The 17,635-nt window shown below is 41.8% G+C and overlaps 1 protein-coding gene across 1 annotated transcript in view; it reads right to left on the bottom strand.

The window, feature by feature from the left end:
• Positions 1-39: 39 nt before the first annotated feature.
• SGCB (sarcoglycan beta) overlaps positions 40-17,635 on the bottom strand; it is a 29,184-nt gene continuing 11,588 nt past the window's right edge. The window contains exons 2-6 of the mRNA XM_029945852.1: positions 11,540-11,749; positions 7,629-7,814; positions 6,808-6,999; positions 6,369-6,500; positions 40-3,084 (exon numbers count right to left, since the gene is read on the bottom strand). Of these exons, the coding sequence (XP_029801712.1) occupies positions 2,881-3,084; positions 6,369-6,500; positions 6,808-6,999; positions 7,629-7,814; positions 11,540-11,719 (894 nt within the window). The 5' untranslated portion in view covers positions 11,720-11,749 and the 3' untranslated portion in view covers positions 40-2,880. The remainder of the gene's footprint in view (positions 3,085-6,368; positions 6,501-6,807; positions 7,000-7,628; positions 7,815-11,539; positions 11,750-17,635) is intronic.

The following is a 17,635-nucleotide window of genomic DNA, read 5'->3' as shown; positions in this document are numbered from 1 at the left end:
GTAGAAACCTTAATTTTAACCATTAAAAAATCAAGAGCAAACAATTTACAGAATCTTTATTGTAAACAGAGATCATTAATAGTTATGACAAACTGAATTAAATGAAACGCAGGTTAGCAATCCAAAACAAAGTTATAGGTTTATTTTTGTAGGCATGATCCGTAGTCTTTGCCCCCTCCACACTTTTTAAAAGACTACGAAAATTATCAGCATTTCAATGGTTTCTTTTTTGTCAAAGTTAGCGCAGTAACAGTCTCATCCTCTTAAAAAAACACTCATTCAAAACTAGGTAGGACGTCCACCTTTCATCATCAAAACTATCACACAACGTTTACTTTTTCATAATGCAAAAAGCATACAAGTAAGTTTATTTTTAAATCTTGCCGACCCCCCTTGTGTTGTTTTGCATTTTCCTGTCTGCCCTCAGGCTGGCTTCTGAAGTGCTTTGCGTTCATTTCATCTGTCCCTGTCGTCCCTGTAACCCGTCTCTGCAGAACAGTGGTGAAACAAGCGTGGGTCCACCCCCTCACGTGGGGCCCGTCTTTGTGTCTCTCCCTTGTCCGAGCCAGCAGCCTGTCACATCGGTGCTCAGTGCAGGAGAGTGCAACCAGCAGAAAGCGGCGGCGAAGCTAACATTTCGGGTTACAGGAAAACACCATCTGGTGGCGAGAATGAGGAGCTGAAGCTGCGTCCTTGTGCAAAACATCACAGGTGAAACGGATTGTTTCTGATTTCCTTTCCGCTGAGCTTTCCAGGTCTACATCTCAATGAAAAGGCAAGGGTCACTGGCAAAATGTCCTAAAAATAGGATACCTGTTGCCTTACCAATCACTTCTATAAAAACATCAAAGTATCCTCTCATCAAAAGCACTTAATGGAGATGTATCAAAAACACAAGTATTTCTCAAAGAGGAATAAAAATAGATATTTCCTGAACTATATTTAATAAATAATTCTATGTAATGTAGTGTTTTGTGGTTTTTGTAAAAATATTTAAAGAAACTTTCAAAACCTAAATAAAGCAGATAGATAATGTAAAATTAGAAATATACTGAGCATCTGAAAATTCCAATGGATTTTTGAGTATCACTCAAATATTAAATGACACTGAACGTATTCAGATAGAATTTGAATAACAGTAACACTCAGAGGTCATAAAGTTCAACTTTTCTCCTTCATTTAAAAACTGCACTCAGTGTTACAGAGTAAGTCAATCTATTTTAAATACTTTAATGACTATTCATAATCTCTAAGGCATTTGGCTGTCTTACGGGAGAGAACTGGATTGAATGCAAATTGGTTTTTGTATTGATTTTTTTATCTACGTAGTTCAAAGCAATCACAACGATGACCACGACCAACCAAATACTGTTGTACTTGAATCCAGAGTGGGGCTTAGGATTCATCCCTACTGCTTATTTTATGGCAAACTGTTTTGAAAACTCTGCCCCTGATGTTGTGTGTGTGATGAATACTGGAAGGTTCCTTTTAAGTCGAATGTAAGATACCTTAAGAATCACCTGGCTTGAGGGATGTAGGTCATTACAATGGGACTGTAATAATGAGGAGCAGAGACCGTGTCGTACTTACTCAAAAATTGCTTAAAAGTTATTTCCTGTATCAGCACCCTTTCCTCCAGTGCTCCCCAACTTTGTTCAAGGCCCGGTGCACACTGGCCAGCCGTCAGGACTTGCCTGGGGCCATGGCCTCTCACTGGTCACTGCACTGCCCTGCGGGCTGAGGGTCTAATATCTTAGCAACCTTTTTACCCAATTCAGGGACCTGAAAGTGCCAAGGCCCATCAGTTAGGAAACTGGGATACTCCACACCTACATTTTGAGCTAGTTTAGAACCTGATAGCTGTTGGCCATTTTATTTATTTTTAACCTAGAATAAGCATGACTGTTTTGTTTGATTCTTATCTCTTAGGTTAAGTTTGAGTTAATCTTCGTTCACTTTTCTAAGGTTTTAAATAATTAAGACTTCAGTGCAGATAGTGAAAAGAACACAGGACTTGAAAGCAGGCACATTTACGTCTGAATCACATGTGAATTCCAATCCCAACCCTGCTCTTTCCTATGTGACATTTGGCAAGTTTCTTAACTGCTCTGATCCTCAGTTTCCTAACCGGTAAAGCGGGAGTAGTGACACCTCCATGCAGAGCTGTGGTGAGAACTAGATTTCACACCAGGATGCCCGGGACAGCGCCTCGGATGTGTAAGATGCACAGGCATGACGGCTAGCATCGTTTGCTAGTTAAAGCTGAGACGGTGTTTCACTTTCTACAGCGCTGGGAACGTGTCATACTTGTCAATATTTAACGAGGAAACATTCTAGAACAGAGCATTTTCATCCTAGCACAAAGCTAAGGACCCACACTTCCATGCCAGGTCACATACGCGAAGTTCTTTAATGACTTCACTTGCATTGAGAATACAGCTGAAAGTTAGTGCACCAAAGATCTGTCTTTTCTCTCAGAAGCCAAAAGACAGAGCATGTGTGTCCCTTTCAAACGTCTTAAGTGGGTGTATCCCCATTAGTTACCAAAAGCTTACTTACAGTGAGTAGTCTAAACAGTCGCTTCAGCCCTTTATCCTCTAGACAAGGAACAGTGGATCTTTAAAAAACACTTCTTTAGAGATTAATTTTGCTTTTATTCACTTCTCATAATTATTTTAGAGACTGTCATTTGAAGATCAGTGCAACTTAATGAAATGTGTTAAAATTTAGGCTCTCCGAGAATCTCTTCAATGTGGAGGCCACATGACAGACACAGTAGTGCTGATAAAAGTTACCGCAAACTCTCTGAAAATATGATTCGCATGCTCGCTCTTAAGAACGGGTCGAGACGTGAACACACCGGGGGCCTGTCGGGTTCCTCTAGTGAGCGTTCCCGCAGGGATTGTCTGAGGTCTGGCAGCCCATGTTCTGGCCGGTCACCTGCACTCTGAAGAGAGTCCCGTCCGCGCACATACACAGCTTGTAGCGCACCCAGTCACCAGCACCGGACTGGTCTCCACTGGAGGAACTCGGGAGGCGCGTCGTGCTAACCATCACGGTCCCATTTAGGATGATGCTGTTCTCCTAGGAACAGAACGATAATACAATTTGCCTCCACAAGTGGCGATAGAACAAAGTTACTAAACAAAACTTAGAATATTAACAAGAAAAGTAGGTAGTAAGAAACAGTAAAGTCATGACCAAAACAACAAAGAAAACAACCAATGTTGAGATTCAACAAATGACTTCTTAGAAATAGCTCATAAGGTAGACCTATATGGTTGTAACGCTTTCTTAAAATTATATCAAAATTCCTAAGTGCCCAAGACTGATGTTGATAAAGTCTCAGATCATTTTTCATTTGTTACTAAGAGAGTTTTATAAGTTACTAATGATTGGCATGTTTGTGATGATTTGAAGAAAAAGACTTGTTTTTCCTCTTAGAGAAAATTAATTTTGATTTCTCATGTTTTTGCAATGCCACAAATGAAGATTCGAACCAGATAATTTAAGGCCAGGCACTCAAAGAAAACTGCCTGGAGGTTCTCTTCTTCAAGGCTCACTGTTTCAGAAACAGTTCGGCCTTTTCTTTTTGGGAACTCCTAAGCCTCTCCCTCCCTCCTTCCCTTTTCTTCTTTTCACTCAGCACATAATTATTAAATGTCTACTATGGTATGCGGGAGAGACACCATTTAGATGCTGTAGACAGCAGTGAAGAGACAGGTTCTCATACAGCTGACCTTCTAATGGGGGAGGGGCAGACAAGGAATACATGAACAGGTAAAACAAGTAAAACATCAGTGGAGAAAAATAACTCAGGTAAGCAGAGACAGAGTGACCAGGCAGGGGCTGTATTTACACAGGACAGTCAGGAAAGGCCTCTCTGCTGAGGCCACAGTGCAGTGGAAACTGGGTGACAGGAGGGAGGAAGCCAGGTGGGCAACTGGGGAGGGCACTTCAGGCAGAGGAAACAACACATGCAGATGCGCCTGGTGCTGAGGAACAGGGGGAAGCCAGTGTGGCCGAAGCAGAGAGCACGAGGGAGTCGACTGCAACCAGGGGCCAGACATGTTTGGAAAGGGAACGGCCTTTGAGTTTTCTCCTGAGTTATATGGGAGCTTTTGGAGGGATCTGAATATGCAAGTGATGTGATCTCTGAGAAAGGGTCCTTCTGGTGCCATACAGAGAACTGACTGCCGGGTCGAAAGTGGAAGCAGCCAACAGCGCAGCAGGAAGCGGGGGTGGTGTATACCATGAGGGGTGCTGCTGCTGCTGCTGGTGGTAGTGGAGGCGGTGAAAAGGAGCCGGACTCTAGCTTCTGAAGGTAGAGCCAGGAGGCTTTGCTGACGGACGGATGGGCACCATTTAACAAGACGGGACACTGAAAGAAAGGCATGTTTGGGGAAGGAGGGGGGAGATGAAGATTTTAGACTTGTTGAATCTGAGATGCCTATTATGTACTGGAGTGGAGAGGTAGGAAGGCAGCTGGTGGGTGTGTGAGTCTTAGCTCAGAGGAGAGATTAAAGCAGGAGTTCCACATGTGAGAGTGATCAGGTTACAGACTGTGTTTCAAGCAGTGAGACAAAGCTGGTTATGAAGTAATGGAAATGGCTAATTGACTAGTGATCCTCTGCACCTGGTATAAATACTATCTGTATGTGATGAATTTTGAAATTTTGTTCCAAGGTTGCCATCTTGTGGTCATTTAATTGACTTTCTTTTAACTGCTAAAGCCATGACTTCTTTAAAAGTAGTTTGATAACATTTTTTTTTGTTTTGATAAACTTTTCTTTTTTACAATTAGCGATATACTCAAAAACTAATCACTGATCTTAACTGAATTATAAAGCTAATTATCTTTTCAATACTGGTTTGTTTTTAGCTGTGGAAAAACAACATGTTTATGTGCGTTTCAAAGTATTTTAATATTTCTCATACGAACAACAGTTAGAATTTTCAGATAGGAAACAAGAAAAGATTTAGGTAACTTCCTAATGGCTATACACATCTCTCTCACACCACCTGCTTCTTTGAGTTTCCAGTGCTGCACACAATGGCTCCCTGTGACCATTCAACACTACTCTCTTAGAGGAAAGGCTTCTTACCATACTACATGCAAAAAATACTCAGAATCGCTACTGAGTTTCTGACAAGAAACACATTTTGTGTTCATCTTTATTATTTAGAAATTAGAATATGTGCTTTACAAAAGAAAGGCTATTTATGAAAATGGAAGAACTTAATTTTTCAAAGCTTGTTTTTTCTAGAACTGTGAAATTAAATGTAAATAAACGGAAAGAATTATTTAAAAAATTTTTTTAATGTTTTATTTATTTTTGATACAGAGAGGGACAGAGCATGAGAGGGGGAGGGCCAGAGAGAGAAAGAGACACAGAACTGGAAGCAGGCTCTAGGCTCTGAGCTAGCTATCAGCACAGAGCCTGACGCGGGGCTCGAACCCACGAACCTGAGATCTGACCTGAGCCGAGGTTGGAGGCTTAACAGACTGAGCCACCCAGGCGCCCCAGGAAAGAATTATTTTATAAGTCCTTAGGTTCAAGCTCACTTTTGTCATATTCTATGCTTGGTAAAATAAATTTAATTAGTTTTACTTAAGTTGCATTATAGCAGGTGGGCAAAGACATTTTAATAAATATGAATAAATGAATGAATAAATGAATAAATATGCTTTGACCAGAACTGTGAGCCAGTAAACCATTTTTGGACTTCTGGCTCCCTTATGAGATGTTACTTACTGAAGTTTAGATATAATCTGTGAAACAAAAAATTTCAATAGCTGCAATAAAGGCAAAATCTTTTTCCTTTATAGTTAATAATAGATGGGTGAATAAAATACATTTTGTCCATTTGCTAATTGATTTTCACATCACTGGATATAAGACTCATGAAAGAATGTGAAAAATCTTTAACTAAAAAGTAAAAACCCAACAACTTCAGGGAATGGACACTGAGAGTTCCTACTTTGAGAATTCTTTCCGAACTTTAAAAGATTATTTTTGCCTTTTAAAATAATACAGGTATCATTATATAAAAAAATTTTTTAGAAGACTATATGCAGGCAGCAAGAAAAATAAAGTTATCTGTTAGCCTGTTACTCATAGCTAGCCACTGCTGACACTCTGGCAGACCTCTGCAGGTTTTTATAAATGCATATGTGTTTTGAAAAATAAAAATGAGATATTTCACATACTGTAACTTTCTTTCACTTCAAAGTCCAATTTGAACATCTTTCCATATCAAAAAATATACAGCTGCATTACCGTTTTTACTAAGTGCATACTGTTCCACATGTGGATTTATGTGCCCAAACATCTAATGATTCTCTAAAACTCCTACGGGATACTCACTGCCTTTAGCTCCATATTACCACCCATGTGAAATTCAATGGTCTTGCCCATAATGAATACACCTTCATTGCCACGCACAATAGCACGCCCGTCAACTTTTATATTTAAGTCACTGGTAGCATTGCTGGTAATCTGAAAATTAAATAAAAGAAAGCAATTAAAAGCATTTTTAAATTAAGGTGACAGTATCAGAGACAGAGGAACAGGAGTTTTAACCATGGACTGTGGAAGGCCAGGGTTTCTGGTCACAGGTTCTAGGTGCTGAGGTAGAGACACGAGACTTGACAACGACCAGATGACAAATCTGGGACGAATCAACCTGCCACCGTTCCAGAATTCATCCTCGCACATCGCCATAAAACAGCAAAGCTCCCCTCCCGCTTCGTAAATGCAGACAGCAATTCTCTCCCAGTAAGAAAGCAAACAAAATAAAGCATACCCTCTCAGTAGATGCTTTTTGAACATTCAGACTTTTCACTCCACTTGGCAAATGAAACTCATGAGTTTCATAGTCTGTGCTGAATAAGATATTCTGAGTCCTCGGGTCAAAAAACTGCATACCGATGTCACTCGTAATCGAAGTTTTGTTCTTTTCTACACTGAGCTTTGTTGCCCCTTGCTGAAAAACAATCTTCAGAAAAACACTTTATCATGAGTATGCTTTCAAAGGAGACCGCATCCAAGATTCATCAAGAACATTATCAAACACACTTTATAGTTTTAACTGCATCTGTCTGTCCTCTCTCCGTCCACTTGGGAAAAGAGGTCTTCGGAATGACGGCTTCTGTGCTCGTTTGCAGACACTGCTCTGCACAAATCCGTGAGTCACCGGGCACAGAGACCTAGGCCTCAGATGGGCAGGGGGTGGGAAGAACACCTCCGTGAGGTTCTGTTCCAACGAAAACCCATGTTATAGCAGCCACTTGGCATGAGCTGCCATGGACTAGGCTGGCACATTCTCTTCCAGCCTTTCAGAAATTAGAGGGTATGCCGACCTGGGAAAGTGCCTTGTTTGCTGGTTACCTCGTGTGGAGGGGAGAGAGTACGCTCTGTGTTCTCATAGTAATTAATTTACCACAGAAAATGCTACCACATTAAGATTTAAGAAAGCGCATTACACTAATAGATTCTAAGACCAACATGATCATTAAATGCGCATATGGATAGTCTCTCAAGGAAAATATCCATGTCCAATAATCAACACTAGGTTTTTTACAAAGAACTTTTCTCTAATGTCCCTCAACCGATGCGGTAACTTACAGGCTGGTTGTTGCCAGTGATGACCAAATTTTCATTTCGCCTTCCTCCTACTGTGCTCTTGTAAAGAGGATGTATAACTCCCATGTCAGACACTTGCTTAAAACGAAGCAGGCCACTTTCATGGAACTCCATGCTGTCACAGCCATTGGGTCCGATGCGGATCACAGCCCAGATAACAAGCGTTATCTAAAAAGGGAAATGGGACCCCTGTGAATAGGTCACACACATTTAACATAACTGGCCAAAAACAGGAACGATCATTGCCAAAATGTCTCGTCAGTGATACGAACACATCAATTGGTTTTCCACTTATCAACGAAACCAACTTTATTTTTATCAAGGCAAACAGCTAAGAGTCAAAAAAAAAAAGTGCTAAAAGAACAGTTTCTTATTTCTTCTGTTCCCTCTGCGCCTTGTCCAGGGACAACCATTTTTAACAATTTAAGGTATTTCGTCTAGAATTAATTCCATATTTTTAAGTAATAGGAACATGTTATTTCTTTACTCATCAATTTTAGGTTTTATCTATTAATTTCCTACTTTATGAGATGAGAATTTATCTCCTATCTTCTCCCCCAACCCCAATCTCAAGTTTTGGCTAGAGCCATATTCAGGATTTTCAGTATTACGAGCAAAGAAGTATTCTTCAGCCCTAAGCCAGATACTGTAACTTAGAGAGCGGTTCCTTTCTTGTACTCCATGTCTCCTGGAGTCTACGTTTGTCTGTCTTTAGCATTGGACCAGGTGTGCCGAGTTGTTTTTAAAGCCTGACTGAATCTTCTCAAAACCTCTGATGTTTCTGTAAAATGTCACTCAGTAAAATGTCCTGAAAGCCCAAATTTCTCAGATAGTTCATTCTACTGGGTTCTAGTTTTCTGTCTCAGGAGATCTTGCTGGAACTCTTGTCTTCTTGCTCCAATCTGACTGGTACCCCTGGGTCTGTTACACAACTGTAACTATGAATTTTTCCGTCACTTTTGTGCTGGAACTTCCTTCTGTCTTTGATGCTCGAGACCGTTTCCTGTATCCTCTTCTTTAGCTTTCCGAGAGTTAGTGACGTCTTTGGGTGAGCACCTCCTCCAGTGGCCTCCTTAAAAAGACTATGTGAAGTAAGATTTGTGAGTGTACACGGTTAAAAACGCCTCTATAAGCCCTCACCTTTGATTGCTAGTCTAGCGTGATACTTACATTTCTAGGTTTGGTGTTAGTTTCTCTCTGAATTTTGAAGGCCTTTGCTTTCTGGTTTCCAGGGCTGCATCTGAGAAGTCCAATGCCTCTGATTTTGTATTCTTCCTACATAACCTGTTTTTATTTTTCCTGTGGAATATTTTAGGATCTTCTCTCTATCCCTGGTTTTCTTAAATGTTACAGTAATGGCCTTGGGGTGAGTCTCTCTTATGCATGACAGTGGACCCAGAATGGTAGTTTTCAATCTGTTCTAGGAAATCTTCTTGGTTTATTTATTTCATAACTTTCTTCCCAGTGTTCTTTCTTCTCTCTTTCTAAAACCCCTATTAACAGAGTGTTACACTTCCTCGATTGATTCTTTAATTTTGTTGAACTTTCTGGAACGGTTCCTTTTATCTTCCAATCTTTCTCGTTCTCTCTCCATCCACTCATCCATCCATCCCTGCGTATTTCTACCAGCTCTTCCTTTCTTGAATCACTCCTTTTTAAGGGCATGTTATTCTTGTCCTATGGATGCAGTATACTCTTCTTTCTCTGAAGTTTAGTTTTTTAGGTTTTCTGTCATTCATCGCTTTTTCTCTATCTCCCTGAATTCCTATTTTCTTTATGGTTTGGGTGTTTTTAGTCTCCATCCTTTTTCAGTTCTGGGAACTTTCCAAAAAAATCTATTGATCCCTGGTGGCTCAGTGTTCATATTTAACAGTGAGGTTTAAGAAAGTGCACAGAAAGTTCTCTGTGTGTGTGGGGCCTGTGGTAGACAGGCTTCACGGTACGAGATGAGGTGGCTTTTTCACTGGGACCTACCAAGTGTCAATATCTACAGGTTTTTTTCTCCAGATGCTTCCGTTTCTCCAGAGAGGGCTGTTGCATCTTGTCCCTGGGGGACATGAGCCTGATGCCAGGGAGATGGAGATAGAGGGTAGGGATAGGAGACAGAGGGAGCTGGGAAACAGTCTCAGCGCTCAGGATTCAGACTTCCCTGCTTCAGGAATGGAAAACCATCCCTACCCTCTTCTGTACATCTGCATCCTCAGGCAGGAAGAGTCCGGTCCCTTCCATGACGTACTGTGTGGGGTGAGGAGGCAGAGTGGTCCCACTGCTGGCTGAAAGGTGAGGAAGGCAAGGGATCTCATGGCTCCTTCTACTGGGTTTTCAAACAAGCTGTTTTCCGTTCCTGCCTCACTCCTGCTTTTCAAGGTACTTGTATTTCCAATTCTGGGGCAATCCCGATGATTCTGCGAGGCACTTTCACGTACACACAAGCAGTTTCTCTTCTCTGATAAGTCATTTGCCATTTCTCCTCCTGCTTTTTTGTCTTTACATATATTATGGTTTAGGATTTCAGTTGCCTCTCACTTTCTTTCCAGATACTTCTGTTTCTTGACATTGTCATCTCAGGATGAGCTTTTTAAAGGGGATGGGAATAAAAAGAGTGTTCATTCTGCCATCTTAACCAGGAGTTTCCAATAAAATAAATTTATAAAATAAAAGAATTTCAGAATATGTGCTCTTAGTAAAGGTATTTATAGTACCAGCTCTTTTCAGTATAAGGGAAGAATTAGACACAAGTGATTTAGATACACATAAAATAGAACAGGCTGACTTAAAAGCCCTGGAAGTCAAAAATAAAGTAACTGGAGTGACTTTAGAACAGTTACAGCCCATGTTCATGACCAGTAGTTTCGATATACCAAAAACCACCCTCTGAAAATGTCATTTACACACATGCCAGAGGGTTTCAAGTTTAACCCTTAGGTAGTTACAACCTTGGATTAAGGCTTCTTTAAAAAAGCAAGTGTCTTAGGAAAAGGCAAAATGCTACGTCCTCAGAGTAAACTGGCCAACCACATCCTTTCATTCTTTGCCAACAGAGACTTAAGACTATAAGATATAGCCCTTTACTGTCAAACAAGGGTTTAGAATTTTAAAATCTAGTTGAGGAGGTAGGACTTTGCATCGGAAAAGCTGAATGAAATCAGAAAGGATTATTATTTTTTAGGAGAGATGAAGGCAGTAAAGGCATGGTGGCAAAGGTCTCTTCTACCAAGTTGACTTTACCCTTTCAAAAGTTAAGTCCTTTAAAATTCTCCATGAACATTTCCTTTTAAATAAAATTAATACATGGCAATATTAGCATACTGGGTAACATTGATGACAACTCAGTAATTACAAACTTACAGTTCTAAAATAAGTCACAGAGATGAGAAGTACAATGTGAGGAATACCATCGATAACACTGTGATACCGTTGTGAGGTGACAGACGTGACCACACCTACGGTCAGCCCTGAGTAATGTTCAGAACTGTCAACCCCCACGTTGTACATCTGATCCTAATAAAACACTGTATGCTAACTACACTTCCGTAGTAAATAAAAAAAGAAAGGGCCAGTGGGTCTTTTCTAAAAGTATTTAAAAGACGAATGCTCCTGTTGTCTTTCAAAGTCTATGTCAGAAGAAGAAACATCTGGTAAAACGAGCTCTTGGTTGTGAAGTCAGGAAGACGGGATTCTGTTACATCCTATTTTGGAGAATAAGCAAACCAGGGGCTCTCTGTGCAAATTGTAAAGGGTAATGGGGCATCTTAAAAAACCCTTAGGAGATAAACATGTATAGAAAAGCAGAAAGTAAGAGGGCTTCAACAAGAAATTATACAAAGTCCATTATTTCACTGACAAGTTCCCTGTGGTAATGCACACAAGACCATTCCGCAGCATGTACTTACAATTAAGTTGATGATGGCCAGGATAAACAAGAGGACAATCACACAGATGGCTAAGTTGCCCTTTCTCCCTCTCAAGCCCGTTTTGTGGAGGCGATCTTCATCAATTGGAATATATCCGGCTTTAAAATTACTGTTGTGCTCCTTATTAACATTCCTCCTCTCAACGGCCTTCTCACGCATGGACTTCTTTACGGGACCGTTGGAACTTTGCTGAAAACAAAATACAACACAATGGAACAGCCATACCCGCTCCCTTCGACGATGCACTGATGTACGAAGTGCAGATTCCTACCTAAAGAGAGCCGAACTGGTTCGTGATGTATTTTCCATAAATGAACTTTAAGGTGTTGAGTTGCAGGCTCCAACTCAGGACACTACTTTGCTTAGAGGGCTAGTAGAGAAGAACCGTTAGTGTGACTACTTGATAACACACTTCTGTTCTCTGCTCTGAATAGTCCTATTGTCACCAAAGCGCACAGCTAGCTCATTTGGGAAAAGAGGTGACACAGACATTCCACACTGGGTAATCTTTTCTTTTTAATTAATGACTTATAATGATTTGTTTCTTTATATATATTTTTTCACTTATAGGAAAAGAATTTGCAAAATCTGACACACTTTGCTATTTATGACCCCAAATGGCTAAAGATAATACTATCTTATATCAGTAGTTTTCAAAGTATGGGGCGGGGCAGGGGGGAGCCCTGGAGGAGCCCCTTGAACTCTTTCAGGAGCCTGAAGGGTAAAACCTATTTTCAAAATAACACCAAGATGTTCTTCACCTTTTTTACTCTCCTTCTTTCGTGAATATTCAGTGGAGATTTCCAGAGGCTAAATGATATGTGATGACATCACTGCTCTAACAGCCAATGGAATGTGCCCTTGTGTATTCCTGTGTTTTCAAATGTTCACAGGTTTAATTTTTTTTTTAATGGTTTTATTTATTATTGAGACAGAAACCGAGCATGAGTGGGGGAGGGGCAGAGTGAGAGGGAAACACAGAATCCGAAGCAGGCTCCAGGCTCTGAGCTGTCAGCACAGAACCTGATGCGGGGCTCGAACCCACGAACTGTGAGATCATGACCTAAGCCAAATTCGAACGCTTAACCGAATGAGCAACCCAGGCGCCCCTCACAGGTTTAATTTCTAATATAATAATATTGATGGACATAACCTACATACACAAAAGTTCTTTGAGATCCTCAGTTGCTTTTCAGGGCATAAAAGTAACTGGAGACACAAAAGTTTGAGAGCCTCTAACTTAGACTATTGTTGAAAAACATTTTTGGTAGTGTACCACAAACACAAAATGGATAGAAACGGATACTGCCCAACCTACATATATTTTAGAGCTCTGAGACAATTTGTTTTATTGAATAGGCATTTAGTAAACATTTTATGCTTAAACACTAATACCACAAATAGGAATACAAAAGAAATACAGGACAGGCTCCTTATCCTCTATATATTACAAATGTTATTTGGCTACATAAAACAGTTAGTGATGCAGTAAAGTATCCTGTATGTTCAGGTGCCAAAATCAATACTATGGGCAACACGTGCCACGGAGCCCAACAAGAGCAGACACAGGAGGGCTTGGAGTTTGCTTCAGGGAAATAGGAAGTAGGTGGTCAGAGCCTACCTGACCTCCTCCTACCTGGGTTGCTCCCTCCCTACCTGTAGGGAGAAGAAAGTTGCCAAGTAGGGCAGGTTGGGATAATTCCCGGACTACTGGGTACAAATTCCAGTCTTTCCCTCTGTTTATGAACATAAATGGCATACATTTCAGGATCCTAAATGTGTGGGTGTTGGTAGAAGAGACAGGAAACAGGCAAATCAGTGAAATAGGTGGTTGGAGGATGTGGTCGTAATGGAGGTTAGGGGTAATGAGGGCCTGAACTAAGGCAGATGGAAAAGGACAAATTAAAAAAGTACAAAAAAATAAAAATAAAATAAAAAATAAAAACATACTTCATGAGAAGAGTTAACTGAATTTGCATCCAGTTTCAAAAACCCCATGTTTACTGAATGGTGACTGGGAAATATGGGGAATGAAGGAAGGAGAAGATTCTACATATGTTGCACTTAAACTGAATGAGAAATAACCACATGAATCAAAGGCAAGGGGGAGGTTGGGAGAGGGTATTAGGTCAGTCAGGGCTAGAGACAGAGATTTGAGATCCTTAGCCGCGAAGTAAATGAAACCCAAGAATGCATCAGCTTACTGTGAAAACCAGTATATAGGAAAGAGAACGGAGGGCCGAGGACATAGTCTCGGAATAATTTAAATGTGCAGCTACAGTGGAAAATGAGGACTACAACGAATGGTCAGAGACCCAAGCATGTGCACTGTTGCTGAGCTTGCTTTGTCAAGAAGTGCTTCGGTGACTTTCAAAGATGAACTCCTGAGTAGCAAACGGGTAAGCAGGAAACAGTCTGAAAAGACGCCACATGTATAGATCTACTTTTGAGTCCAGAAAGAGAAAAGAGGAAAGAGAGAAGACCACAGCTAAAGAACTGTGTACTGTCAGAGGAAAACTGTGCTTCCGTTGTTGCTGAGTCTTCCTCCCCTCATCCCTCCCCCACCCCCCGGGCAATTTGGGGAAAGGCTTGTCTATCTGATGGCAGAGGGAAGAGCCAAGAGGGGCAAAGACCAAAGGTCTCAGAGTAGGGCAGGATAATGCACGAAATGAGACCCTTCAGGAGGTAGGAAAGAAACTGATGCAGAGGAGTAGGCTTCAATGAAACAGTTCACGCCCAAGAGAGAACAAGCCTTCTTCCTCTGGGATGGGAAAGGCAAGACCATCTGCCAAGAAAGAGTGGAGGCGGCTACGGGAATTTTATGATGGTGTCCGAGGCAGCAGGCTGGGTAAGGGCTTGTGGAAAACGTGAAAGGATGGGAATAATCATTGTGAGTCATGCAGCGGGTAAATTTTTTTTAATCCCACAAAGTGGTAAGGAAGGCTCTACAGAGGATGACTCAGTCTACTACCAGATTTTTTTTACAAGACAATTTGCCATGAATGATTGTGTAGGCTGTGTGTCTGGATGAGGTACAACACCTAGGAGGACACACTGACACTGAAGACATCTTAGAGCTGAATGTGCATTTTGGAAGTGTTTGGGCTGAAGGTACAGAATACCTTAAGGAAGGTGTGCTTCCTTCTAATTTTCACAGAGGGGCAACTTAAAAGTCAGGGCTTGCAGACAGGTCTACATAAGAGAGAGGGCAAAACCGACCTCTCCTGGGAGGCATTCTTTTCTGTGCCAATTTATGTAATTATATTCAATTTGATACACTGATAATTTACTGAAGAGTTACTATATACCACATGGCCCAGACCACCAAGACAAGCCAGCCATAGTCCCTGCCCTCAACGGACTTCCTCACAGGCTGGGACACTAGACTGACATGTCACTAATGATGGCAGTTCAATAGGCAAGTGCAGTAGTAGCAAACACATTACTGAAACGGTACACACGAGGAAGGTAACTCTACTTGGCAAGCAGGGGCATCAGGCGAAGGTTTTTAAGAAAGGCTGAGATTTCATCTGAATTCTGGAAGGGTAACTACGAGTCCGCCAGGCAAAGGTGCAGAGAAAGGTATTCCAGGCAAAGGGAACAGCATAGGAACTTTGAATCCAAGTCACCTCAGTGTGAACCAATTTTGGTAGTTTCTGCAGACGGTGAAAAGGACCAATACAGAAATGGGGCAAAAAAATGGTGAGAGATGTGGGTAGGGGCCAGTAAATGAGTGGACACAAGTTACTATGCCAAGAACAATGGACTTTATCCTGAAGGTTATGGGGAACTACTGAAGATTTAAAATAGGCTACTGATATAGCCAGATTTGCATCACGACAAAATCAAATTGATGTGCCAAAAAGCAATGAACGGCAACAGAAGAGTTTAGAGATGAGGATATCAGCAGCAGATTTTTCTAACAGTCCAAAGGAGGGCTTGACTGAGCTTTAGGTGAAGAGATGATGGGGAGAGGCATTAAGAGAAGAACGACAGAGGCACTGGGGTGGCTCAGTCAGTTAAGCTTCTGACACTTGATTTCATCTCAGGTCACGATCCTACAGTTTGTAAGATCAAGCCCTGTGTTGGGTTCTGGGCTGATGGTGCAGATTCTCTTTCTCTCTGCCCTTCCCCCAATCACGCTCTTTGTCTCTCTCTCAAAATAAGATACATTAAAAAAAAAAAAAGGATGAAGAACTAAAGAACTTGGTGACTGACTGGCTGTCTGTGACACAGAAGGATCTAAGGTGACTCCCAGATAAGACCTGCTATGCAAGGAGTGGAATCCAGAGGAAAACAAAAATGTGAACTTTGTTCAAATATCACACCTGGAGAGCAGAGCATTAAACCAGGTGTAGGTCCTTTCTGAACTCCCTTAAACTGGTCATGCTCTCAAGTTTCTAGTTAGGTTAACCAAGTGAATGGATGGTTAATAGCCCTTTTTAAAAAGTATTATTTATTTATTTTTGAGAGAGAGGGAGAGAGAGAGAAAGCAGGGAAGGGGTAGACAGAGGGGAAGACAGAAAATCCCAAGCAGGCTCTACGCCGTCAGAGCAGAGCCCAATGCGGGGTTTGAACTCATGAACTGTGAGATCATGACTTGAGTTGAAATCAAGAGTTGGACGCTTAACCAACTGAGCCACCCAGGCACCCAGCAGCCCTTTTAATAGTAAATATGATGAAATCCAGTTTTGCATATTTTTGAGTTTGGGGTGCCTGTGGAAAATTCAGTTCATGCTGGAGACATAAATGCTTAACTCTAAAGTGAGACTAAAGAATGGTCAGATTGCCCAGTGTATGGGTAAAGCAAGATTAGAACCTTGGTGGCAACTCCAGACCGTTAATAAGTGATGTGGATGAGAAAGGAACAGTCTGAAACAAGAGCTGAAAAATCAGGAGAGAAATCAGGAAAGTCAAGGAACCTTTGCCTCTGTTTACTTTCACTCATTCCTTTAGATTTTATACTGGTAGATCTGTAGCATGCCCCTTTAGCTGACTTTTCTGCGCTTCCATGGCAGTCTGACTTTAAGCCCCTGGAAGGCAGATTTCAGGTCTTCTACCTTCTATGTCTGTTCCGGTTATATGTCTCTAACAGGTCTCTAAAAGCAGTCAATTAGTTAAGGTCTTTTTCTATTTTCTTTTTTTAATGTTTTAATGTATGTTTATTTTTGAAAGACAGAGAGAGAGCATGAGCAGGGGAGGGGCAGAGAGAGAGAGGGAGACACAGAATCCGAAGCAGGCTCCAGGCTCTGAGTTGTCAGCAGAGCCGGATGCGGGGCTGGAACCCACAAACCAGGAGTTCATGACCTGAGTCGAAGTCAGACGCTTAACCCAGACGCTTAAGCTTAACCGACTGAGCTACCCAGGCGCCCCAAGAAGGTCTTTTCTAAAACCAGAATCCTGACAACTTGACTTGCATTTATTTCTTCCAACATATTGAAGAATGAGACTTTTTCAAAGGAAACTATCGTATCCTAATTTGGTAAAGGAAATAACAGTTTAGGAGAAAAGTGACTATGAAAATAATTTTTATTATAACAGAATACCCTTGCAATGACATGTAACATGGGCCTGTAGGTTTATGCATATGTAGAGCTTGTTTGGGGGAGGAAAATGGCCTTTTAAACTACTCTAAGTTACAAGCTTACAATGCAGATCAGGAAATACTTGATAAAGCATAAAAAAAAAATCTTACACCGACTGAACAGGAGGCAGTTTTAAACTGGTGACTAAATCTCTAAAACCAAAACGGGAGGAGAAACCTGATGTCTGCACATCGGGGATGGCAGACACAAGAAGTGGCCGCAAGCCGGCACCCAGGCGACAGCTGACGGCTTCTTGGCTGGTGTCGGGGAAGCCTCCCCGCTCCGGGCGGAGGCTATTTTTACCCGCATCTTCGTTGGCCACAGGGCCGGGCACGTCTCCGGCACGTCCCGGCGCAGCCTCGCGCCTGCCACGGCCGCCTCCGCGCCCCTCAGGCGGCGACCCCTCCCCGGTTCGGCCGAGGGGCGGCGGGCCTGGCCGACCGCCGCCGCGTGCTCCCCGTCCTCGGCCCGGAGCGCCGGCCCCGCGGTC

Source organism: Suricata suricatta, chromosome 1, assembly GCF_006229205.1.
Source record: "Suricata suricatta isolate VVHF042 chromosome 1, meerkat_22Aug2017_6uvM2_HiC, whole genome shotgun sequence".
Lineage (NCBI taxonomy): Eukaryota > Metazoa > Chordata > Mammalia > Carnivora > Herpestidae > Suricata > Suricata suricatta.
The sequence above is the reverse complement of the archived record's forward strand: the minus strand, read 5'-3'. Positions and strand labels throughout refer to the sequence as shown.